General features: G+C 32.0%; 1 protein-coding gene and 1 long non-coding RNA gene across 2 annotated transcripts; both read right to left on the bottom strand.

Annotated features, from left to right (window-relative positions):
* Nucleotides 1-2,875: 2,875 nt before the first annotated feature.
* LOC116142907 (DNA-directed RNA polymerase IV subunit 1) lies at nucleotides 2,876-14,563 on the bottom strand. The gene is made up of 16 exons (XM_031428324.1): nucleotides 14,494-14,563; nucleotides 14,201-14,416; nucleotides 13,335-13,490; nucleotides 13,115-13,210; nucleotides 11,145-13,022; nucleotides 10,452-10,621; nucleotides 10,235-10,301; nucleotides 10,038-10,153; nucleotides 8,804-8,949; nucleotides 7,214-7,473; nucleotides 6,943-7,116; nucleotides 6,694-6,831; nucleotides 6,200-6,447; nucleotides 4,748-4,859; nucleotides 3,433-3,620; nucleotides 2,876-3,265 (listed from the first exon to the last, which is right to left on the bottom strand). The coding sequence occupies exons 2-15, from the start codon at nucleotides 14,387-14,389 to the stop codon at nucleotides 3,450-3,452; spliced, it is 3,921 nt and encodes a 1,306-aa protein (XP_031284184.1). The 5' UTR covers nucleotides 14,390-14,416; nucleotides 14,494-14,563; the 3' UTR covers nucleotides 2,876-3,265; nucleotides 3,433-3,449.
* Nucleotides 14,564-15,830: 1,267 nt separating this feature from the next.
* LOC116142908 lies at nucleotides 15,831-25,016 on the bottom strand. The gene is made up of 3 exons (XR_004130062.1): nucleotides 24,931-25,016; nucleotides 22,636-22,747; nucleotides 15,831-15,950 (listed from the first exon to the last, which is right to left on the bottom strand). It is a non-coding gene; the product is annotated as an uncharacterized LOC116142908 (long non-coding RNA).
* Between the last annotated feature and the right edge of the window lie 1,621 nt (nucleotides 25,017-26,637).

The following is a 26,637-nucleotide window of genomic DNA, read 5'->3' as shown; positions in this document are numbered from 1 at the left end:
AGTTAGTCGCGAACAATTTAAGGAATCATTCAATCAATCTCCAGATTACTTTAGATCTCAGATATTACAGGAATGACTCGATCAATAACGATTACTGCACAATCACAGCGTCAAATCACAAGAATATCGGAATTGCGATTCAAATCAATTGTAATCTCCTTAATTTCGATCTTTTCTTTGTACAAATCTTGTATAAAAACCCCCTCAAACGATGAGGAAGAGGTTACGATTTTCATATAAGAATTACATTGTAAACTCTCACAGCAAATACAAAAACACAGTGGATGTAGACTGTTAACCTCACCGATCTACTTTAAAAATCTCTTTGTTTTTAATTCATATTCATTGCTGATTTTCACTAATCACACACACATCGGTTTCAATTCTGACAAAGTCGATCGAATCACGCTGGTTGGTACAGAATTTTGTACCAACAAAATATAACTGCTTTTGTGGCATTCATATTTCATAATATCCCGACCATGTTCCTGATTTCTGATTTCTGATTTCCTTTAGGCAGAACGATTTACACCTACCCAAGGTTTGGAGAAACGATGATTGGTACCCAAAAGTTTTCAAAAAGACAAACAGGTACCTTTCGTTAGGGAAAAGACTAGAATGCCCTTTGAGAAATATTAGTTTATTTTTTTAATTACTTTTAGACTTCTTAAGTTTATTAATTTCATCAAATACCCCCAGAAAAAAGTTTAAAAATTTACAAAAATACCCCCATCCACCCATACTTGCCAGATTCTAGCGGCCACCACCGGTGGTAGCCAGAATCTGTCACAACGGTCTACGCCACCACCGGAAATGGCCGGTAGTTCACCGATCTGGCCGAAAAAGGTCAGATCGGTGAACTACCGGCAATTTTCGATGGTGGTCGCGGGAATCTGGCAAGTATGACTGAGTGGGGGTGTTTTTGTTAATTTTTAAACTTTTTTCTGAGGGTATTTGATGGAATTAATAAACTTAAGGGGTCTAAAATAATTAAAAAATAGACTAATATTTCTCAAAGGGCATTCTAGTCTTTTCCCTAATGAAAGGTACCTGTTTATCTTTTTGAAACCTGTTGGGTATTAATTTATCGTTTCTCCAAACCTTAGGTAGGCGTAAGTCGTTTTCCCATTTCCTTTATGGACATTGGCACCACCATGCTCCTGTGTCCATAATCCCATTTATGATGTTCTCATTGTTGCCATAAATGTGTACTTTTGAGGGTGCCCCTCGTTGGCGGTATTGCGCTGTATTAGAAGGCACTAATTTTTTTATCCTATGTTTGGCTCTAATTTTTGTTACACGGTAAATTGAGAAAAAAATGAGTCGCACCCCCTCGGGTTGAGTTGGGATTTAAAAATTTGTTACACAAATATTGTAAACAAATCAAAATTATTTAAATGCTACGAAAATAATGTTTAGAACAGCTTATGACCCCTGCCAGTAGTTCTATTATTTTCCAAATAACCAGAATCACAATTGTTATTTGAATAATTATATTAAAAAAAAAAAACAGTAGCGCGAGGAGAGAGAGAGAGAGAGAGAGAGGGCTCATACATGGCATCAACACATACATAAAAGTAATATAAATTATTTTAAATTTTTAATATTATAATAGAATTTGTGTGATATAACATATATCACGTCATAATATAATAAAATAATATAAAAAATAGTATAAATGTATCATTATTTAATTACAAAATCTTTGAAAAATCCTTGAAAATATATTGAAATAGCAATAATTGCCTATATGCAAAAAGAGTAGTACTACACTTATAAAGAAATTTTATAAAGATCTCTATACAAAGTGATGTGATAAAAAATAAATGAAAGAGTGAATTTAATGAGTTTAACTTTTTATTTTACTCTCTTATTCATATTTTATCACCTTATTTTATACAAAAATTATTGTAAGATTTGTTTGTATAGTATTATTTATGTAAAAAAATAATAATTCTATCTTTTCAAGTGACGTGCACTTCATCATCATCGCGTCATATTCTCTTTTTCTAACTCTTTTAAAATGAAGTTCATAAAGAGTGGGTGGCAGGCAGAAAATAACGTGAAGCTGAACGATTGACAGTAGAGAGCACATATAATAAAATAAAAGAGACAAGATTCTGTAATTTACAGCAAATACAGAAGCAAAAGGTTGTGGTTTTTATCTGCAGTGACGCCGCCAGTTAACATGGACCATATGCTAACAAGTGGCACACAATATATGGTCCAGATTACTCCCTACTCATCGCCATTCAAATTTGAGATAATAATTTATGAAACACAATTACATCAATTAGCTCATTTCACATCATGACTTTGTTTTTTTATTATAATAACATATAGACAACATCGCATACTAGAGTTTTTTTGTATAATTAGAATCATTTAATAAAGGTTATACATTTTTCATATATAATATGAATAAGGGGCTTGTAAACTTAAAAAGATTTGGTCAGATGCATTGCTTAATTTGCAAAAAGGAATTAATTTTATAGAATGTGAATTTCTTAATTTATTTAGCGATGTCCCTCTTATATCTTGTGGTACGTTCGAGATACTTATATCAAATAAATAATATTATCATCACGTGTCTTATGAATAAAAAATATTGAGATTTGGAGGTATAAAATATTCTTATATTTTTGGAATATGAGTAAGATAGATAATGTTGTTGATAAAATGACAAGCTCAGACCATATTGAATTGGTGGAGGAGGCTGGCACACGTGACGTGAATCCCCCCACTTTTGAATCTCATTGTGAAAAACTTAGGATATCTTTCATCAATCAACATTTAAAGCTATATATATATATATATATATATATAAAGATAACAAAAGATAGAATCAAATGCTAAATGGGGTAATTTCTATTGTACAATGTCAATTTGTAGATACATAATGAATATGGGATTGGCCTTTACAGAGCTTTCCTTTGCTACTTCCACTACTTCTTTTTTGCATCAATCTAATGGACGGCAGAAAATGTTCTAGTAGAAGTAGCAAAAAGAAGCATGGGAAAGAGAAACCCCAACCGTTTTCTAGGGAAACTATTCACTACAAAAAACAAAAGGGCAAGGGCTTACTCTTTATGAAGCCCTCTTCTTGACCTGCTTTCTATTCAAAATGTACAGCAATTTCGGAAACCTTCTCAGATGGTGTATTCCCACTGTCAAGAGTACCAAATTTCATCAACAAACAATGAGTCAGCTTTCCAACAAATCAACCTTGGTTAGAAACTTAGAATGCCCCGGACCACGTTCAATCCTTCAAAAACAAAAAAAAAACAAAAAAAACAGGTTTAGACATGCATAAGGAGGTAATGTACTGGCTCCAATGTAGATTGTATAGTCAGATGGCTGCACATATGACTGTCTGGGGGGATATTATCTCAACTCAGACAGTTGTGCTACACTGGATCTTTCGATATTTACATGAACAGGGAGCTAGATTATGCAGTAGCATTTTGTAACCATTTTGTTTGATAGCTCCTAGCTCTCCCAGGAGCAATCATCTGAAGAGCACCATGAATACACTTGTGATAAGAAAAGTCCTCGGTTGTGCCATCTTTTCTTACCAATGAAAAGCACCGTGTATCTTGATATTCAGGGTGACATGTAACCTGAAATAAAAAGCATCACAAAACATTGGCCAGTTTCACATACAATAATGATAGATTACAGAAAATTATTTTTCACTAGATTATCATTACAACCATGTTTGCATCACTTTTTTCAATAACAATCAATAGGTCAAAAGAAGGTTTGGAAAGTTAAAAAAACTAGATATCTTAAGAGTTTGGAAGGGAAGTAAAGGAATCATTGAGCATAAAGCACACCAACCAAGCCACTTAGAAACATTAAAAACTTTAATGGAACCAGTGGGATTTTGTATAGAAAAACAAATAAAAATAAAGAGTAATCTTTGAACAATTTAAACACTTCTAGATACATTATTGAATTAGTTTCCACTTAAGAAGTTCCATTCAGCAATAATAATAATAACACAAAAAGTATAATATCTATGACTATTGGATATTACTACCTAACAACTCCATAAATATTCAAAAACCAAGGTTAATCGGTACCTTATCACAATTATCTCTAGGTTACATTTTCAAGAACCCTAATATTCATTTTCAGTTTAAGGTCTTTCAGCAAATTATTAACCTAGGATGTATACCAAATTCAACAATTACACCGGGTTTTATATTTGCTTTAATATCATTCACCTAAACAGTATTATTACAAATTTTTGTTTCTCTTAAATTTTAATAACTACAATGACCTGTCCCAAGACTTATATGACTTGTTATTAGACTTGGTTTGAATTGAGTAGATTTATGGTGGATTAAAGAGAATTTTAACAGAATAGAGTGTCACCACAATTCTACCAAGTTTACATAACACAATAAAAGGGTGTGGCAGGAAGTTCTTGCCAACTTATACTAAATGTACACCCAGATTTCCGATTCTTACATTTTTTATGTCCATGTAATGCAACCAAACTATCAGAACTTAAGAAAAGAAAACAGCAAAGTGAGTGGCATCAGAAATATGAGTCCTAACAACAACTTCAAATTTAAACAGGCATTCAATCTATCTTCATGCAACCAACCATGTTTCAAGGATCCAAATAGGCATCTTAATTGTAAATGTAGATTAAGTTAAAGAAAGTTAAGCAATCAGAACTACGACAAGATACTCCGAGTATAATACATGCACTATCCATCATTTCTTTTTTACATACCTTTATTTCCTCGGCCCCATTTCCAATCTTTTCTTCTCTTCGAGGATGAAAACATAAAGCCCTCATCAAGTAAAGTTGGTCCCTTTCATTCAAACTATGATCAATTGGATACCTACATGCAAAGTAGTTACAAACTAAGAAACAGCATAAAAGAAAACTACTTTTAATTATTTTTGCTATAAAAGGAAAGATCATTAGTTCACATAACTAAAGCAATGACAAGGAGGGGCCATGTAAGAAAGTTAAACCCCCTGGCAATTCAGACCTCAAAAAATAAGAATAATGTTGGAAGCAAAGCACTAACAACACGATATAATTATGTTCAGTAATATAAGTATGCTCCTCAACATACATGCTCACATGCACAAATGTGTAAGATGGTATTGTATGTGAAATTGATGTGTTGTAATATAAGTATGTTCCTCAATAGGCATGTTCACATGCACAAATGTGTAAGACGGTATTGTAATGTGAAACTGATGCATTGTCTAACAAATAAATCATTAAGTCAGCAAGAAAGAGAACATGATGAAAGATGAAAATAAAAAAATAAAAAAATCCCTCATCAATGTATCAACATAATTAATCCAGGAAGTCTAAAGAACTGTTGCTAAATCAGTTTCTTATCATGAATTTAATAATATTTTTTCTTTTCTTTTCTTTCCTAAAGTTCTTCTGTCTCCAAGAACATTTAAATTCATTTTAATCAAAGTATGAGACCGAAATAAAAAGTAATCCATAATGTCTAAAGACCTAAGAATTTATTAATAGACATATGTAAGCTATCCGTAACTTCATAGAAATTTAGCTAACAGCTTTATCCAAGAAACTCAGACAAGGTATTAACTAACCTCCTGCCATGTGTCAATCCTTCCCACTGCATAACAGAGCATAGAGTATACAACTGAAAGCTATTTAAATTTTTGAATCTTTAATTACTAAATTGAGCTTCTGTCAACTGGTTAGATGTGTATGTTTAACATTAATAGATTTCATTATGATAACAAATATAGTTAGTATGAGAAAAGAGAAACATTAGACTTAAAAGCAGAGCAAGCAGTTCCACTGGCTATGTCCAAAAAGATACAACTAAGAGAAGCCACAATAACCTCGTAAGCAGAATGTTAACTTTCGGACTTGATTAACATTTATCAACGAAAAAGAGTCCAAAGGAAAAATACAGGACCTTGAATCATTAGATATATATTACGCATGACATAGAGAACACTTTAAAAAAATAAAATTATTAAGTAGTCTAAGAGTTGTCCAATTCAGGAGGCCCTAATAAAAGGTATCATTCCCTAGCAAGAATGCATCACCATGTGATAGATAAAACCATATTTGTTTTTTTTTTTTTTAAGTTTAAGCACATAAAACCTTATTCACACACCACCAAATTGTGAGTGAAACAATGGACATAGCAAATAGAAAATTATTGGAGAATTGACTCACTTGTGCAGTATATTCTTCAATGTACGAGAGAGTTTGTGGATATCATTCACTGTGAAGAAACTTCTCACAATAGTTTCCAATATCTTATATTCTTTAGTTGTTGCAGCACCAATATATGCAAGCTGAGCACCAAATTTGTCAGACATATGGCCCTGAGCATTGTGTAATTCAAATTCTATATCCTGCTTTGAACTGAATGAGGTACCCAAGAGACTATAGACATCAACAGGCTCTGCAAGCTTGTGTCCCTGATGAAAATAGTGAAACAGAGGAGTTTACAACTTTTAAAGACAAACATATAGCCATATAAAATAAGTAATTTCCCCAAACCGTAAATTAAGAAAACCAGAAGAAAGAAAATTCAATGCAAGACCAGAGAAAATTAGATAGATGTTCAAAAAACCCTAGAATAACTTGAAGAAAATATCAATTTCAATGTTATATGATCAAAATTTTAAATACCACTAATATTAGCAAGATAATACAAAATCTACCTCCCCAGAATATATAACATCAAAATGTCCATGGGTGCCAATAGAAGGAACTCTTCCCCACGCTAATGCATCTATACTGCCCTGAAGATTATCTGTGACTCCTGCCTTTGCAGCTTTAATGAAGCAAGCACCAGGATTCTGCAACAACATCTAGAAGCTGAGCATGCACTCTAGGGCAGAAACTGAGCTTCTCTAAAATCATAAATCAATTTATCATTCAAGTAAAACAAATTTGGCATGGAAACTAACAGAAAAGCTTGCTTGCATAAAAGGTGAAGAGACAGATGCATGTTCTCTTTGTTGTGCTAGGCCTTTTGCATTTAAGCCAACAAACTCTCCTGTGGCTGACAGAGTATTTGCAGCAAGAACCAAATGTTGAGGAAGTACAGTCTTGCCAGTGTCAGATATTGCAGACTCCAAATTCTGCATTTAAAATTGAATAATAGTAAGGATTTGCTTTAATTTATTGTTTGCAGACCATATAAAAAGTAAATATAAACTACAATCAAGAGAAACACACATTGAGAAAAAATTTTATCCCGGCACCAATTCCATAGACCGAACAGAAACAACGAATATTATCTGGATGACTGCATGTCCAATCAATCATATCAAAAATCTCGAGGCAGCCATTCATAAGAACACTCCATAAATTTGTTTTACCACTGCCTCTAGACATAGAGATCCTCAAGTAGAGTTCACCAGAAAAACTGCCATGGGTTTTTGATGCTTTTTGTCTATCTTTCCATAAGATATCCACCTTCTTGATCTCCAAGCAACCTAACCAATATGAGAGAAATCCAGATAAAGAAGATTAAAAATAGAAAAGCTTATGAAACACAACACGTGCCGAATACCAAACTAAAATGACAATGTTTCAAAGTTATCAACTATTTGATACAACCCGTTTCCATAGGGGGAAAAAAAACAAAGGCTAGGGAATCATTCCAAAACATTTACAAAATTTTAAGATTTCTACGCAACTTAAGCGATTCAGAAAATAGGCTGAGGGAGGAAGCTAATATTCATCATTCAGATATAAAAGAACAAGAAGATTTCTGAAACAAATTAGAGAAACCAGCTTGCTAACTGAATTATTCTTTTATCTAATGGCTTGAAGCATTTATCATTGCTCTTTTTTTCCACGTTTCTTCTTTAGGATTAAGGTTTTTAGATTTTTAATTTTCCTCAAGACATGCTTTGAACATATTCAGTTTAATCCTTAACGTTATAAATAATTTGGTTTATATCAAAACAGATAAAGAAACGAATGAGAAAACTGGCAATCGATATGGGCCAAACACAGTGGACCAAACCCTGAACCGAGGCAATGAGGCATACATTTTAAAGCATCATATCTAAATAATTGTCCTACAAGTGCAAATAGAAGAAATGAACAAATATATTTCTTTAATGCAAAATCTAGTTTTCTTTAGCTTTAAAACTCCAAGCCTATTTTCCAAAAAGATAATTAGTAAAAATTTCAAAATCTTATATCAAAACAACAAAGAGAATTCAGACTGGGCTTACTTAAATTAGCAAAATTAAATTCCAGTTGTATTCGTAAATGATTTAATTTCCATAGAAACAAAACATAAATCTCCATGGGCATCTTTTCTAGGCCAAATAATGCCTCACTGTTTCCTAATAGCCAAAATGGAAGGACTCAATCATAAATGTTACCTTAAACAAGTGACCAAATAAATGAAATGCAAATATGACACCAACTTCTACCATCAACTTGAATTGAAGTATAGGTTGTACAAGTAAATCTAAAACGTTGGTTCTTAATTTCCTTGACAATAAAAGTAGTTATCGAAACTATCATACTTGGAAAGTGAGTGATGTCTATATCAATCATAAAGCAAAGTTCATTGTTTCTTATCCAAAAATCATTTCATACAACATAACTGAATGCCTCTTCTAAGCATAAATTTAATGCAATAAAGGCCCAGATCACAGTAATGTTCAGAAGGCGTAGGGCAGGACCCGACATTTGACAATATATACAACTTTTAAAAAAACAAATGAATTAAACGTTAATTAACTTAATCAATGAAACTCAAAACAGTAAAGAAGGATAAATCCACACATGCAGCACACTACCAACCTTTTACAACTGTTTTCAGAAGAAAAGGTATCATAAAGTTTCGAATCGTCTCCAATTCTATATAAGATCTCTTGGAGTTTTCAACTAGCATAACAGAGATGCATATTGCATCATCATCCTTCTGAGTATTAACTGAAGAACAGTCCCTGCCATTTAATCAGATAGGTTAAAAAGGAGCGTAAGTTCCAGGAAAATAAATAACTGGACATGATTCCACTTGCAAGAAAACCAAAATGTTCCCCAAAAAAATAAAATGCCAACATTGTTACACATACAGAAACTTTCAAATTCCAACATTTTGGAAAATGCTGCCACACTAAATGCACAGGCAGAGAAGAACATATATTTTGTGTGAAAACATAAACTAATTTTAAGCAAGTATAAAAGTAATCACCAAAGGGAGGAAATATTGAGAGTGACACAGCTTAATCAAAGGACATTGCTTCTAGTTGAATTACCACCAACCCTAAAAGCTAAATATTTAAGCTCTTAAAACATCATCTCACATGCAAGGCATTGAAATCAAAACAATCACCTACAAAAACACAATTTATTTTAGGATCATTAACGCAGTGGGGATTTAAATAGAATAACATTTGGTCAATTTCACTCTAGTACAATATTAAGCTACAAATAAACCCATAATTAAGATACTAGGAGAAGGCGGCCAAAAAGTATTCAGCTCTAACATATATATCATACAGCCTTCATTGATTTTTTGGAATCATTAGCCAAAAAATTGCTTACCGTTGAACGGGTAAAATTCCGCTCCTATCCTTCATGTCAGAGATTAATATTAACTTTTGTCCAACAAAAGAATTGAACTCGAGGACAGATCAAGTCGTAAAGATACAATTATCATCATTTAAACATTTGAACATTTAAAATAAATGTCAATAGGAACCCCTTAAAGAGTGCTTTCAAAGGTGACTTTTGATATACAATTTTCCATCCTACAATGAAATATCATATCAATTTCTTCACATTTTTTATATCTAAAGTTCCAATATATTTACATTTAGAATTCTTTAAGTATTACCAAGTAATCTTGGTCCAAACTAAAGGACAAACGAGAACATTTATGTGAACATTACAATAAAGCCATTCTGCTCCAATTGAAAGGTTAAGCAAAAATACTTACGCGAACAGTGACAAAAGAAGTACATAAACAACGAATAATTTCCTCTTGAAAAAGTTACTAAATTCCATGGTTCTAGGAGATTAAGCAGCTTACTTGCTAGAAATGTGCAAATTGGGAAGACTGACTTTTGGTGTTCTGCCAGAGTTATAGTGCTTATACAGGGCATCAATAATAGAATGTATTTTCAGTCTTCTCCTCTTTAAAATTTCCTGAAAATAAAGTTTTTATTTTTATCGGAAAACAAGACATATAGGCATATAAAATAATATATGATTTTCACAGTGAACTACCTTGCAGACATGAAAATGACAAATCCAAGGACTGAAATGCGTCTTGCTGCAAGTTTGAGGGGAGTAGCTAGTACAGGCAGAACACATCAATCAATATCAGATGCCGGCATTACCATTGAAGTGAACTTAAAAGAAAGAATTATATAGGAAAAAATAGTCAACTTAAAACAAAACAAGACATGATAAACAATAAGATAATAAGGCAATAGAACCTGACATTATCAAGACCGTTGAAACAATATCTGAAAAGAGGAGACACTCCAAATGGTTCTTGACTTCTAAGGCTCCATGTTCAAAACCATGCCTCCTTTTCCCCAGTTTCTTTGATAAATATAGTGACATGGTCTGGTCCGCATTGATTTTCTTTGAACCACATTCCAGTACATTCTGTTCCACAAAATAATGAGACTAAACAAACAGAAGACAACTTTAACAGAACACATTAATCCACCAATTATGAATATACTGAAGTCGCCTCATACTTGGGTCGTTTAAAGAATGCCTATGTGTTTTATATGAAATTGCTGTGGGTTTCCTACAGCCTTTTCATCTTATGTTTTGGCATAGTAGGTTATATTCTTTGGTATAAGCAGGAAAAAGATAAAAGTACTATTGCAAATGTTATTTTAAGACTGAACGAGGGAACCCAAGAGTTTGCCATGTTTCGTCAGATATCATAATCTTGCAAAATAGATTTCTGAAGTAGACATGCTTTAAGGTGACCTGTCTATATTAAAATAAACATATTAAACAAGAACACAACACTTTGTGAAATGAAATCCTAATTGCTGGGTTGTTAGTTCCTCATTTTTTCAAATTCCAAGAGTCAAATATGAATTAGACTCAACTATGCATGGTGAGTATAAGAAAGTAAATTGTGTTTGAAATTTAACAAGGGGTGAGAGTACACCTTTAGATTTAGAAGTGGTGAAGTTTCAAGTAGACTAATTGGTTGATCTAATGCACTGTATGCAACTTCAGAAATTGCACAAGCAGATTGAGAACCGACAGGTTGACCACCTATCTCGTTTGATGGAGTTGATGTGTCTGCATCAATATTATAAGAAAATTGAACAATTTGATTCCCGTAAGCATTTCTGACTGTTCCATCATACGCAGTGCATAAATCACGCATGAAGAACATGAGCCTGCGGGTCAAGGTCCCAGGGAGATCTGCATTGTCACTAAAGGAACTGTCCCGACTTGTTACAGAATGAGCAAAGCATTCCAGAGGATTCAAGCCTTTCAAAAAAGAACTTTTGACCACAGCATATGGTATGTAAGACTTGGCACATTCAGTAGCAGCATCAACCTTTAAACTGTTCCAAGCAGCACATGAGAGCTCATGGGGAAATCTAAATGGCAATGGAGCCAGTGAATACTGCAGGCCAAGACACATGCTTTGTTGGACAAGCTTCAACAAGTTACCCTTACTTCCTGCCTTAAACATAGCCAGCAATGAGTTATTCTTACTTGCATACTTGTATGCTAAATTTTGAATATCCCAAAAAACTTGCTTAAAAGCATCAACAGAAGCTTGACTAAGGGCAGCTGATCTCTGCTTCTCATAACACATGTCCTCCAATTTAAAACCCAAAACATTTTCAGTATCTTCAGCATTAATAAGGAAATCCTTACAAGAATCCAGCATCAGTTGTTTAAAATTACAAGTATGCTCTGCTTCCTGTAAACCATAAAAAATTTCATCCATCATAATGTTGTGGGTGCATGGGTCAGATGACAAATACAAATCTGAGAGCGAAACACTCAGACCCCTTGTTGACAACCATTCACAAAGAACTTCCTGAGCAACATATAAGATGTCAAGAAAGTTATCCGGATATTGGTCGATAAGACTTTGAAAAATATTTCCAGCATTGTCACGCAACCAAGAAGACCCTTCAGAAGATATAATCTCTCCATCTTTGATCTCAACACCTTTAGAGGGAAACACATACCCAAAATTTGGAGGCAGAAGCATGCTGAATAACTGCTTGCCAGTCCAAACACCACCGTTACGCGAAGGAGTTTTAATGATTGCTGGTGATAACAATCGATAAGGACAAAACATTTCCAGCTGTTGCATTTGCAAGTGGCTCAAGAGAACACCATCTTCCAAGACCAAATGAGCAGCAATCAAACTATCCTGACAAAATGATAGTAGGTTCCTACCGCTCTGCTGATTAGTTAACTGTCTATCTAAAGCAACAAGCTCAGTAAGCTCAATTCGAGAATCAATTGATTGAGGAATATAGCCATGAAGGCAATCACCATCAAAGTCCCCATGGAAAGGGGAGCAACAAAGCGGATTTATAGTGACCACTGAGCTAACTGGAAGAACCTTCACAGACAAAGCAATCATGGAGTGTGGATGTGTGGAGGGTGGCCTATTTACCAACACAACATCCCCATCACTTAAGGGCCTATTAATGATGTCCCCGAGTCGGAGTGCATTAATACGATGAAGAGGAGTAAGGCAACCTTTTCTACGAACCACTAGCACCCCCTTCTCAAGAAGACATAAGCTGGAGCAAGCATTCAGTCTTTCCCAATTCCAAGTGTTCAAATGTTCAGAAATTTGTAACCTCTCCGCAACATGGCAGGGAATTCCAATTTCACCAAGCTTGATATTAGGGTCACCAGTGACAACCATGCGAAAACAACGATCATTTCGCTTCCCAAGAACAACATCTTTGATCCATCTTAAACCAGAGCTATAGGAAACATCAATATTCTTCTTTCTCTGGTCATCAACAAGATCTTTACCAGTAGACTTTTCTAAGTGTAGCTGCATATTAGAAGGGTGTATACATTAGCAAATTACACAAAAAATTTAAAAAGATTGTCATGAAGAAATACAAAACAAAGGGTGCAACTGGCCTTTGAAATTTTTAAGCAATGATGAACAAGAGAACTCAATTCATTAGATTTGCCTCTGAAATCAACCAGTTTCTTGTAAGCCCTTGTCCGTTGATCCTACAATCATAGATCAGGTACGAGCATTACATTAGAAAAGAATAACAGAAAAAACTCACAAAATTATTTAAAAAGCCAATTATATAAATCAAGAAGAGAAGTGCAGTGAAAGAAAAATACATACAAACATCAATTGCTTTCCATTTGATAACCCATGTATAACTTCTGTCACACGATGACTATTCGGCGTTATAGGGAAACAAGTAAGGAAAAGTGCATCTTTCCTTGCAATAAATTTTTCAATGAACCTTTGATCAACATTTTTCAACAAATTGCGAACCTATATACAACAAAGCAAACATCATCAGCACAATAGGTTGGCATTAAGATAATGAAAGTGTGACCCTGCGATGACAACCATTGATGAAGATAAAATAAGAAGAGATAGAAGTAAAGCATGGTTCGCAAGGAGATGAAAGAGAAAGCAAAAATGGATATACTTATTTTGATTCCCTAGACCATTCACAAGATGTTTAAGAAATAAGAACCAGATAAAATTCCAAATGCACTCTTTAAACTAGAGTTGGTAGAACAAATAATCCACCATTACACATTTAAGCTTCTCCCTTCATAAAATTTCTCCATGTAATATTTGACATTAGTAGTACTACAAATGGTTTGCAAGCAAAAGAAAGACAAAGCATAAATGACCACACTTTATTCTCGTTTCCTACAATGAAGCTGAACAAGCAGTTAACCAACAACCAAAACATCCCCAGAACAATAATAGTAATTTTAATTGCCTACACCCTACAGATCTAACTATTATTCAGATGTATCTACTCAAGGAACATTCAATTTTGTGCCATAGGATTTTTTTCAACATTCCACATCCAGCACAAGGACACACACTAGTTACACATATATGTAAGGTCTACGCGCACTCCAGGTTCCAAAAAATTAATTCTGAAAAAAATCCATACTAAAACAACGTTTAGAAATTTATTTTCAAATAAATAAAGAAAAATGAAATTGTAGAATGCATGCTACCTGAGCATGTGATAGAACCATTCTATTTAGTTTCAGACAGCTGTCTTCTTGTTCTGAATCCTTCTTCGGAATAAAATTCCAGTAATCATCAGGCAACCTCTTTTGGTACTTCTTTGGCAACTTGTCATCTATTTCAACCGTAATAGCAGTTTGACCAGAAAGATCTTTAGATGAAACTTTAAATTTCATTCTTGGGTACCAACCAACAGAATTTTTCTGTTTAGCAGAAATCAATTTTAATGAAGACTCCAAGGAATAAAAGGAAGCAGACTACTAAAATTAATCATAAGTACCTTTTTTCTCTGTTTATTATTTGTGAAACAGTATTTGCAACCTTCTGGTTGTTGTTCTTTAGCTAAAGAACTACTCCCCTGGCTCATACATAACAATTAAACAAGAAAAAAATCATTACAAGCAGATAAATAATCCTTAACTTGAGAAGTATTTGTTCCATATATAGTCAGTGAAGAGACTCTTGTCGAGTAATTATTTCACAATGATGCTGTCCAAAATAGACTGGAATGGCATTCACCAAGTTTTCTACATCCTTAACAACTAACTTCATGGCAATCACAAAGATACAATAACATCAGCAAATTCATCCTTTTTCAAGCATTTTATAGATCCATTCCTCACATAAACTTCTAGCAAGAAACACAAGTGAAAAAGTTCCTGAGATAATTGAAATAGAATAATAGATACTTCCATTAAGATTCCTCAGTGCTCTAATATAAAAATAAGTCTAAGCAAATTAAAGATACACAAAGAGAAATCTACACAATTGCCAACAATATGAAAAATCTAAGTTTAGCTCGAAGTTTGGGAACTGACCTTATTCGATGTCTTTCCTGATAGATTTACATCCTGGGCATATTCTATTTATATCTTCGTAACTTCTGAAAGAAATATGGATGTTGTATAGTATATGGAAACTTAATTACCCAAAATGACCTGAAAAGTGGATAAATTAGCACAACCATCAATCAAATGAACAAATAGGAACATATCATAAAATGATTTTATTCTAAATTTTGCATCACACCTTCACAGTGTTTCAAATCCTGCGCACCACATGTGGAACACTGAGAGTCGGATTTGGGAACCCTAACCTAGGATCAGTGACCTCACCAACTGCATTGATTGCTAGAATAGACAACTTTTCCTGTTTAGTTATCACAGGTTCATTGATCTTACGGAAAAATTAGATCAAAGTATTCTAGAAAAATAAAAAGTACTTAACTAATCAAACAGGTCTCCTTTTTTTCTATACTTGACATGTGATAATAACCCAAGCATAAATAATAACAATAAATACTTGCATATGGTTTATATAATATCAAATATACAAACCAAAAAACAAAACAAAGGAACCAACAAAAGCAATTACTAACACTAGAACATACAGAATGATTGAACTTAAAAATTAAAGATCAGCTTCATACAATTAAGTTGACTAATAATGTGGGTAGCAATATTGTGAAGTATCATTCAAAGCTTAAGATTTAATGCAAATGCATGCATGTATTATATTTCATTTGTTCAATTGAGCTGCAACAAATTTTGAGCCAATCAACAAGAGTTAGAACATCATGCAAAGAAAAGAGCAAATACAGCTCAAACAGCATCTTACTTATCAGCTCAGTTGAAATTCCAATAGTAATCCCTTTTATGACACCAGATGGCACTTGCAGCTCTGCATACAATCCATTGTCCATTGATACTTGGTAATCTATACAATGAATCAAGCAACCTGAACCATACCCAAGCATTGAAATGATAAACTAACTATAAAATCTCTCAAGCTATAAAAAAAAAAAAAATTAAAATAAAAAAAAAAAAAAAAAAAAAAAAGACGTAAGACATAACAATAAGATTGAACTGACATAGCAGTAAAAGTCTCACAAAAGAAGGTGTAGCATGGTAACCATAATGCCATGCCTTGATCAATAAAGTCCACTAATATAAGAACCACCAAATCCATTCATTGTAAAACAAATTTTTTTCTCCCTTTTCTCTGATCAAAAATTTAGAGTAGATGTTTAAGGTCTGAATAATACCCACACATGAAAGCTTTCAGAGATGTGGAAAAACTACTAAATGAAAATTTCTTAAAGTAAAGAAAACCTATTTAAAACTAGTTTTGTACATATTCAAATCTATTAAACCTGTAAGATACGTTTGCAAACAAAGCCTTCCAGCTTCATTAAGTTTCTCAAGTTTGTCGCAAGGCCAGCTTCAGGTTCCAACCAAAGCCCTTAGAACTTCATCCAGTTCTCTGTCTTAAAGAAAGTGGAAACAAAGAAAAGGAAATAAAAAAATATTCAAAACCTTTGAGAAAAAGAGATTCAAAAAGATTTAAGAACTCTAAGTATGATGAATCAAAACCTAAAATCTACCACAGAGATCACTAATTTCTCTTGAAAGAAACTTTCAAGTGTTTTTCCTTTAAAGTCCTCTTCATGCATTAACTGATCATTCGGTAACGTTTCTAACTAGACATATTAAACTATGTAGTTATATAAATAACATGAATAGAAAGAAATGATAGAGGCGAACCCAACAAGTATTAACGGTCAATTTGATTCCTCAAAAGATCCCTGGTTTATAATCTGAACAGTAACCACATGGAACTTAGAGAATATTTGTTCACCTATATTGATATGTATGTAACCACCACAAAATAAATACAGTTTCAATAATTTATCATCCTTAAGTTATTGAGTTGCCAGCTTCCATACACTTCTTACTTTCTGTTTTAACTAGGTCAAAAAAATAATAATATATTATCACTCCAATAATAACCAACAAGAAAAAACTAAACGCATCCATACGTAAAACAATGAAGAAAAAAAATCAAATACTGGTAGAATTCAAAACAGAATTTATCTCAAGAAATCATGCATATGGTAGTGACTTGACGCACAGGCAATGGCTAGCCACCAAAAAGTTCAGTTTTCCAGATAATCCTGCGATTTTAATTGTTGCACGTTTCAAGTATTTCCTAAAATTTTACAGTAACAGCAACCTCTAGTCTTAGAGAATCCATTATGGCAACACTTTTATTAAATCACAGACATAAGGAAGAAGTGATCATTGGCATGATATAGAAAAGAATATGTTTACATGAAATACTAAATAATTAAACTATACATGCCAAACATGCTTGGCTCATTAATGCCATCGGATTAATGCATCACATAATTTTTAAAAATGTAACCCAAAATACGGACTAGGACAATCTGGCTCTGTATATGCAGCATCAAACCAAAATATACATGGACAAAATGAATATTAATTATTATTGGCCATTACAAATTGCCGAAATCAAACATGTCCCCACAATAATCAATCATAAACAGCATCAACCCATATTTAGCTCACTGAACAACCAGCCAGCTGCAACAGATTCACTTGCTGTTCCTCAATTAAAGGAATTTAAAAAAAAAACACCTGTGGTTTGAGAATGAAAGCACCCAATCATCAATTGACCACACAGTATCAAAGCTCACTCCTAATCAACCTAAAAGAACAACTAGCATGAACCCCATTTTCTTCATTGATCAAAACAGACGCATGAACTTATGCTTTCATTAAGTAACATAGCCAACTAAAGTCATAACCGACATAACAACTACTACAAAAGTGATTGGAGATTAAAAATCTAACATGAGCTAGCATAAAATTCAATGTCAATTAATCCCCTGGATTAAATAACCAAAAAGCTCATGAAGCGAACAAAAACACCAATGAAACCAAAGAAAAAGGAACCTACTTTAAACAAATTACTAAAACCAACCATCAAGACCACCAAAACATAAAAAATTTATATCACATTGTTTATATATAACCCCTCAAGCAGAAACAAACAGCATTAACTCGATTCTCCAATGCATATTACTGCAAAAAAAAAAAAAAAAAAAAAATAAAAAAACCTTAATTCCAAATCCTTACTACCCAAAAATTATTTTTCACATGCAAACAATTACAATCACTCATAATCATCAAAGAAGCCAAACCCATTAATAAATATAGAGAGAGATAAAAAATATCATCAAAAACAAATAAACTTGAACAAGATCATCCATTCAAACCTACCGCATAAATAAATATAGAGAGAGATAAAAATATATCAAACAACAAAATAAACAATTGAACAAGATCACCATTCAAACCTACCGCATTCATTAATGTAAACCCAGAAACATCATAAAACTACTCGCTTTGGTTGACAAAAGTAATGTACTCCACCAAAACACAGATACAAAGACAGTGGCAAGAAGTGAATATAAACACACTCAAAAGAGTTCAGAGAAAGGGACACAAAAAGGAAATTAAAAATTGGAGTAGTAAAACTAAAATAAAAAAATAAAACAAGAAGGTTAATAGAATAGAGGATACGCCGTCGGTTAGTTTGCGCTTACCAAAACCAAAAAGACAAAACGCCGAGTTCATGAGAAAACAGAGACTGGAAGAAACCAGCGAAGGCGGAGTTAAAAAGGTTTTTTCTGTGTTCAGAAAAGAGATACTATAGCCCCTATTTTTGTATTTATTACGATTCTAACCAAAGGGTTGGTATTTGCGTTGCAGACACAGACTTTTAATTAAAAAGTTTACAAAAATTGATGTGCACCTACTTGCTTACACTTTTTTATATTGTCTTGATTTATTTATGGACTCACTTTTTTTTTAGCACATATAACTTTAGGAGAAATGTTATTTTGAAACTTTTTAAGTGAAAAAGTGTTATTAAGGCAAATCTTGATGAAAAAGGTCGTTTACTCAATTAATTAACCAAAACCTTCTGAGAAGACAATAACCCTCAACATAGATCCATCCATCAAAAAGTATTATAATGGTCAATCAAAGAAATTTTTATCCTCCGCTCTTAGGTTCCACGTTCAATTCACATTCTCATACTAAAAATAGAAAATAAATAAAGTTAAAATATGAATAATAGAATACCTACCACTTGGATCAAAATTTTAACTTCACTATTCAGTAGATAATTGGAGAGATGGTTGAACTCTTGCCGGCGACACCTGTTGTGGATGGAGGACCTTAGAATTTTGACACGAATGGTAGGTCTTGCGGTGAAGAAATTGATTAAAGGTACCAACGAATTACTTTAAAAACCATACATCAATAATTATTTTTTTATATATAAAAATACCCTTTAGCTCTGTTAACTTTAGGATTTCTTTCTTTCTTTCCTGTTTGAAAAAGTTGGATTTTTCTCTTTTCCTTCTTAATTTGGAATTTTTACTTAATTCCTTTTTTATAAGATAGATAAATTATTAAAAGGTACATTATTTGGTTAGATAGGTTGGAATCAGTAGAAAAAGATATCATATTATGGAGGTATTTGTCTGAGCTTATGAACAAGCTAATTTTAGTTTATAGTATTTGAAATTTAAAGCAACTACTACGTCTTTAGTTAAAATACTTAAAGTGACTGATAAGTAGTTAACGTGTTTGGTAAAATGTGGTTTATAAAATGTTTATTATAAAAATGGTACTACATTCAACAAGAGTATACATGGAATTTTAAAATTAAACAAGGATAATGTGGTAATATACTTGATCAACCAGCTTATAAGCAAGTGCTTAAGAAAAAAAAAAAAAAAAAAGTTAATTTTTTTTTTTTCTTATAAGCTCAAAAAAGTTATAACACACAGATCAGCTTAATTTTAGAGCTTAGAAATTAGTTTGACCAGCTTACACCCCCTATATATCCCCAACATGGACAAGATATTTGAATTATTGTTGCAGAAAAAGAATCATCTTTTTTTTAACTATAAAATTCATTTTGTGCATTGCAAGTGGATTTATTTTTCTATGAATGGAAATTTTGGGCATGAAATTATATGGTCCAATCAACCAATATTACATATATTTGAATTTCTTACTAATTGTCTAATTAATCATTAATAAACGTTTGACATCTACTAACGACAATATGTCTAAATAAATATCTAACAATATTAAATTTAGATATTTGTATGCTATTGAAGTAAAAAATTATGCCATATATGGTTCGATTTTGAGATAATTTAAAAAGTTATACATATGATATTTTTAAATAACTAGTAGGTGGAGCAGTTGGTGATGTAATAACTTACTAAGGGCATCTCTAACCCACGCTAAAATGGTGCAAAAAATACCAAATTGGCGTGGGTTGGCTCCAACCCACTAGCACTGCACCAAAATGGCGTGGTACTGTAGCAAAGAAATATAATTTTTTTAATTTTGGTTTTTTTGTTTTTTTGTTTTTTTGTTTTTATTTTGTTAAATTAATTTAAGTATTAAATTTTATACTAAAAATCACACCAAATTTGAGTATTTGTATTTAATTTAATTTGATTATTATTTATAATAATGATATAATTTAAAAAATGATGAAAAATTAAAAATAGAACTTTATTCAATACAAATATTAAACTACAATAACTCAAAATAAAAATTAACACTAATTTAAAAACACTAAAATTAAAAGAAAATACAACATAAACTAAAATAACAATTTAGTATTCCGGTAGATTAATTCCGGATCCAGTAAGATCATCAAAATATTGAAAAAAACTTGAATAGACAACACATCTTTTTTTTTTTTTGTATCATTTTATATTAGATGTAATGTTTTCTATAATGTTTTTCTATATTAAATGTAATGTTTATTTGATTAAATAAATGCTTAATTCTATTAAATTAGTATAATTTTCAAAATAATAATTATTTAATAAAAATATCATTCCTAATATTTAATTAATATATACAAAAATAATGAGTGAAATAGATTAATTGTTGATTATCATAAAATTGGAGTAGTAAGTAACAAAACAAATAAATAAAAAGAAGGTTAATAGAATGAGAGATACGCCGTCGGTTATTTGCGCTTCACCAACCAAAAAACAAAACGCCGAGTTCAATGAGAAAAACAGTAGACTGGAAGAAGACCAAGGCGAAGGCGGAGTAAAAAAGTTTATTTGCTGTGTCAGAAGAGATACTATAGCCCCTTTTTTGTATTTATTACGATTCTAACCAAAGGGTTTGTATTGGCGTTGCAGACACAAGACTTTTAATTAAAAAGTTAACAAGTTGATGTGCACTTACTTGCTTTACACTTTTTTATTTGTCTTGATTTATTTATGGACTCACTTTTTTTTAGCACATATTAACTTTAGGAGAATGTTTTTTAAACTTTTTAAGTGAAAAGTGTTATTAGGCAAATCTTGATGAAAAAAAGGTCTTTACTCAATTAATTAATCAAACCTTCTGAGAAGACAATAAACCCTCAAATAGATCCATCCATCAAATAAATATATAATCAAATCAAAGAAATTTTGATCTCCTGCGCTCTTGGTTCCACTTCATTCACATTCTCATCTAAAAATAGAAAATAAATAAGTTAAAATATGAATAAAATAGAATACCTACCACTTGGATCAAAATTTTAACTTCACATCAGTAGATAATTGGAAAGAGTGGTTTAGACTCTTGCCGGCGACACCTGTTGTGGATGGAGGACCTAGAATATGACGACGACTGGTAGGTCTTGCGTGAAGAAATTGATTAAAGGTACCACGAATTACTTTAAAAACCATACATCAATAATTATTTTTTAAATTATAAAAATACCCTTTAGCTCTCTGTAACTTTAGGATTTCTTTCTTTCTTTCCTTTTTGAAAAAGTTATTTTTCTCTTTCCTTCTTAATTTGGAATTTTACTTATTTCCTTTTTTATAAGATAAGATAAATTATAAAAAGTACATTATTTGGTTAGATAGGTTGGAATCAGTAGAAGATATCATATTATGGGTATTTGTCTGAGCTTATGAACAAGCTAATTTTAGCTTATAAGTATTTGAAATTTAAAGCAACTACTACGTCTTTAGTTAAAATACTTATAATGACTGATAAGTAGTTACGTGTTGGTTAAAATGTGGTTATAAATACGTTTATATAAAAATGGTACTACATTCAACAAGAGTAACTATGGAATTTTAAAATTAAACAAGGATAATGTGTAATATACTTATCAAACCAGCTTATAAGCAAAGTGCTATAAAGAAAAAAAAAAAAAAAAAAGTTAATTTTTTTGTTTTTATAAGCTGCAAACAAGTTAGAACAAACCGACATCTGGACATAGCAGTAAAAGTCTCAACAAAAGAAGGTGTAGCATGGTAAACCATAATGCCATGCCTTGATCAATAAAGTCCACTAATATAAGAAACCACCAAATCCATTCATTGTAAAACAAATTTTTTTCTCCCTTTTCTCTGATCAAAAATTTAGAGTAGATGTTTAAGGGCTTGAATAAATACCCACAACATGAAAGCTTTCAGAGATGAGTGGAAAAACTACTAAATGAAAATTTCTTAAAGTACTAGAAAACCTATTTAAAACTAGTTTTTGTACATATGTCAAATCTATTAAACCTGTAAGATACGTTTGCAACAAAAGCCTTCCAGCTTCATTAAGTTTCTCAATGTTGTAGCAAAGGCCAGGCTTCAGGTTCCAACCAAAGCCCTTAGAACTTCATCCAGTTCTCTGTCTTAAAGAAAAGTGGAAAACAAAGAAAAGAAGGAAAAATAAAAAAAATATTCATAAACCTTTGAGAAAAAGAGATTCAAAAAGATTTAAGAACTCCATAAGTATGATGAATCAAAACCTAAAATCTACCACAGAGATCACTAATTTCTCTAGAAATAAACTTTCAAGTGTTTTTCCTTTAAAGTCCTCTTCATGCATTAACTGAATCATTCGGTAACGTTTCTAACTAGACATATTAAACTATGTAGTTAATTTATAAATACACGCATACAGAAAGAAATGATAGAGGCGAACCCAACAAAGTATTAACGGTCAATTTGATTCCTCAAAAGATCCCTGGTTTATAATCTGAAACAGTAACCACATGGAACTTAGAGAATTATTTGTTCACCTATATTGATATCTGTATGTAACCACCACAAATATAAATACAGTTTCAATAGATTTATCATCCTTAAGTTATTGAGTTGCCAGCTTCCATACACTTCTTACTTTCTGTTTATTAACTAGGTCAAAAAATATATATATATATATATATATATTATCACCTCCAATAATTAGCCAAACAAGAAAAAACTAAACGCATCCATACGTAAAACAATGAAGAAAAAAAAAATTAAATACTGGTAGAATTCAAAACAGAAATTTATCTCAAGAAATCATGCAATATGGTAGTGACTTGACAGCACAGGCAATGGCTAGCCACCAAAAAGGTTCCAGTTTTCCAGATAATCCTGCGATTTTAATTGTTGCACGTTTCAAGTATTTCCTAAAATTTTACAGTAACAGAAGCAACCTGCTAGTCTTAGAGAAATCCATGTATGGCAACACTTTTATTAAATCACAGACATAACAGGAAAGAAGTGATCATTGGCATGATATAGAAAAGAATATGTTTACATTGAAACTACTAAATAATTAAACTATACATGCCAAACATGCATTGGCTCATTATATGCCATCGGATTAATGCATCACATAATTTTTAAAAAATGTAACCCAAAATACGGACATAGGACAATCTGGCTCATTTATATGCAGCATCAAACCAAAATATAGCATGGGGACAAAATGAATATTAATATCTTATTGGCCATTACAAATTGCCAGAAATCAAACATGTCCCCACAATAATCAATCAGTAAACAGCATACAACCCAATATTTGAGCTCACTGAACAACCAGCCAGCTGCAAACAGATTCACTTGCTGTTCCTCAATTAAAGGAATTTAAAAAAAAAACACCTGATGGTTTGAAGAATGAAAGCACCCAATACATCAATTGACCACACAGTGATCAAAGGCTCACTCCATAATCAACCTAAAGAGACAACTAGCATGAACCGCCATTTTCTTCATTGATCAAAACAGACGCATGAACTTATGCTTTTCATTAAGTAACACTAGCCAACTAAAGTCATAACCGACATAACAACTACTACAAAAGTGATTGGAGATTAAAAATCTAACATGAGCTACCATAAAATTCAATGATCAATTAATCCCCTGGATTAAATAACCAAAAAAGCTCATGAAGCGAACAAAAACACCAATGAAACCAAAGAAAAAGGAACCTACTTTAAAACAAATTACTAAAACCAACCATCAAGACCACCAAAAACATAAAAAAAAAATTATATCTACATTGTTTAATATATAACCCCTCAAGCAAGAAACAAACAGCATTAACTCGATTCTCCAATGCATATTACTGCAAAAAAAAAAAATAATAATAATAAAATAAAATAAAAACCTTTAAATTCCATAATCCATTACATACCCAAAAAATTATTTTTCACATGCAAACAATTACAATCACTCATAATCATCAAAGAAGCCAAAACCCCATTAAATAAATATAGAGAGAGATAAAAAATATATCAAACAAACAAAATAAACAATTGAACAAGATCATCCATTCAAAACCTACCGCATTCATTAATGTAAACCCAGAAAACATCATAAAACTGAACTCGCTTTGGTTGACAAAAGTAATGTACTTCACCCAAAACACAGATACAAAGACAGTGACAAGAAGTGAATATAAACACACTCAAAAGAGTTCCAGAGAAAGGGACACAAAAAGGAAATTAAAAATTGGAGTAGTAAAACTAAAATAAATAAATAAAACAAGAAGGTTAATAGAATAGAGAGATACGCCGTCGGTTAGTTTGCGCTTACCAAAACCAAAAAGACAAAACGCCGAGTTCAATGAGAAAAACAGTAGACTGGAAGAAGACCAAGGCGAAGGCGGAGTTAAAAAGGTTTATTTGCTGTGTCAGAAGAAGATACTATAGCCCCTATTTTTGTATTTATTACGATTCTAACCAAAGGGTTTGGTATTCTGCGTTGCAGACACAGACTTTTAATTAAAAAGTTTACAAAAAGCTGATGTGCACCTACTTGCTTTACACTTTTTTATATTGTCTTGATTTATTTATGGACTCACTTTTATTTTAGCACAATATTAACTTTTAGCCGATAAATGTTATTTTGAAACTTTTTAAGTGAAAAGTGTTATTGAGGCAAATCTTGAATGAAAAAAAGGTCGTTTACTCAATTAATTAATCCAAAACCTTCTTAGGAAGACAATAAACCCTCAAAATAGATCCTCCAAAAGTATTATAATGGTCAAATCAAAGAAATTTTGATCTCCGTTTCCTCTGCTCTTAGGTTCCACTATCAATTCACATTCTCATACTAAAAATAGAAAATAAATAAAAAGTTAAAATATGGAATAAAATAGAATACCTACCACTTGGATCAAAATTTTAACTTCACTATTCAGTAGATAATTGGAAAGAGTGGTTTAGACTCTTGCCGGCGACACCTGTTGTGGATGGAGGACGTCATAATTGTTGACGACGAATGGGCTAGGTCTTGCGGTGAAGAAATTGATTAAAGGTACCAAGAATTATCTTAGAATTAGGATTCTTTTTTATTTTAAAAACCATAAATCAATAATTATTTTTTATAATTATAAAAATACCCTTTAGCTTCTGTTAACTTTAGGAATTTCTTTCTTTCTTTCCTGGTTTTGAAAAAGGTTGGATTTTTGTTCATTTTTCCTTTTAATTTGGAATTTTTACTTAAATTCCTTTTTTATAAGATAAGATAAAGTATTAAAAAGATACATTATTTGGTTAGATAGGTTGGAATCATTAGAAAAAGATATCATATTATATATCCCCAACATGGACAAAATATTTGAATTATTGTTGCAGAAAAAGAATCATCTTTTTTTAACTATAAACTTCATTTTGTGAATTGCAAGTGGATTTATTTTTCTATGCATGAAATTATATGGTCCAATATTACTTACATTTGAATTTCTTACTAATTGTCTAATTAATCATTAAAAAACGTTTGACTTCTACTAACGTCTAAATAAATATCTAACAATATTAAATTTAGATATTTGTATGCTATTGAAGTAAGAAGTTATGCCATATATGTTTGGATTTGGTTCCATTTTGAGATAATTTAAAAAGTTTTCTCGGCTATACATATGATCTTTTTAAATAACTAATAGGCGGAGGAGTTGGTGATGTAATAACTTACTAAGGTGATTGGTCCACCATGTTGGGATTGAGACATGACCAAGACCCCTACAGTAGGTGAGTGAAAGTCTAACGAAGAGGTAAAAAGCCTATGGGTTGTGAACTTCTTTTCTTGGAGAAAAAACAATGACAATATCTCAACAATAAACATCGGCTCATTATGTGTCAATAGCCATGGTAATACAAATAATACAAGCATTATCCGTCTGTAGATGGCTTTTTAAGTTTGACTTCAAATCCTGGATCGGGGATGTAAACTACCAAATTGCATAATGGTAGAGGTAGAGGGAATTTCCGCAACATAACTTATTTCAAAATTGTCTATTTG

Source organism: Pistacia vera, unplaced genomic scaffold, assembly GCF_008641045.1.
Source record: "Pistacia vera cultivar Batoury unplaced genomic scaffold, PisVer_v2 Contig421, whole genome shotgun sequence".
NCBI lineage: Eukaryota > Viridiplantae > Streptophyta > Magnoliopsida > Sapindales > Anacardiaceae > Pistacia > Pistacia vera.
This window is presented reverse-complemented; position numbering and strand designations above follow the sequence as displayed.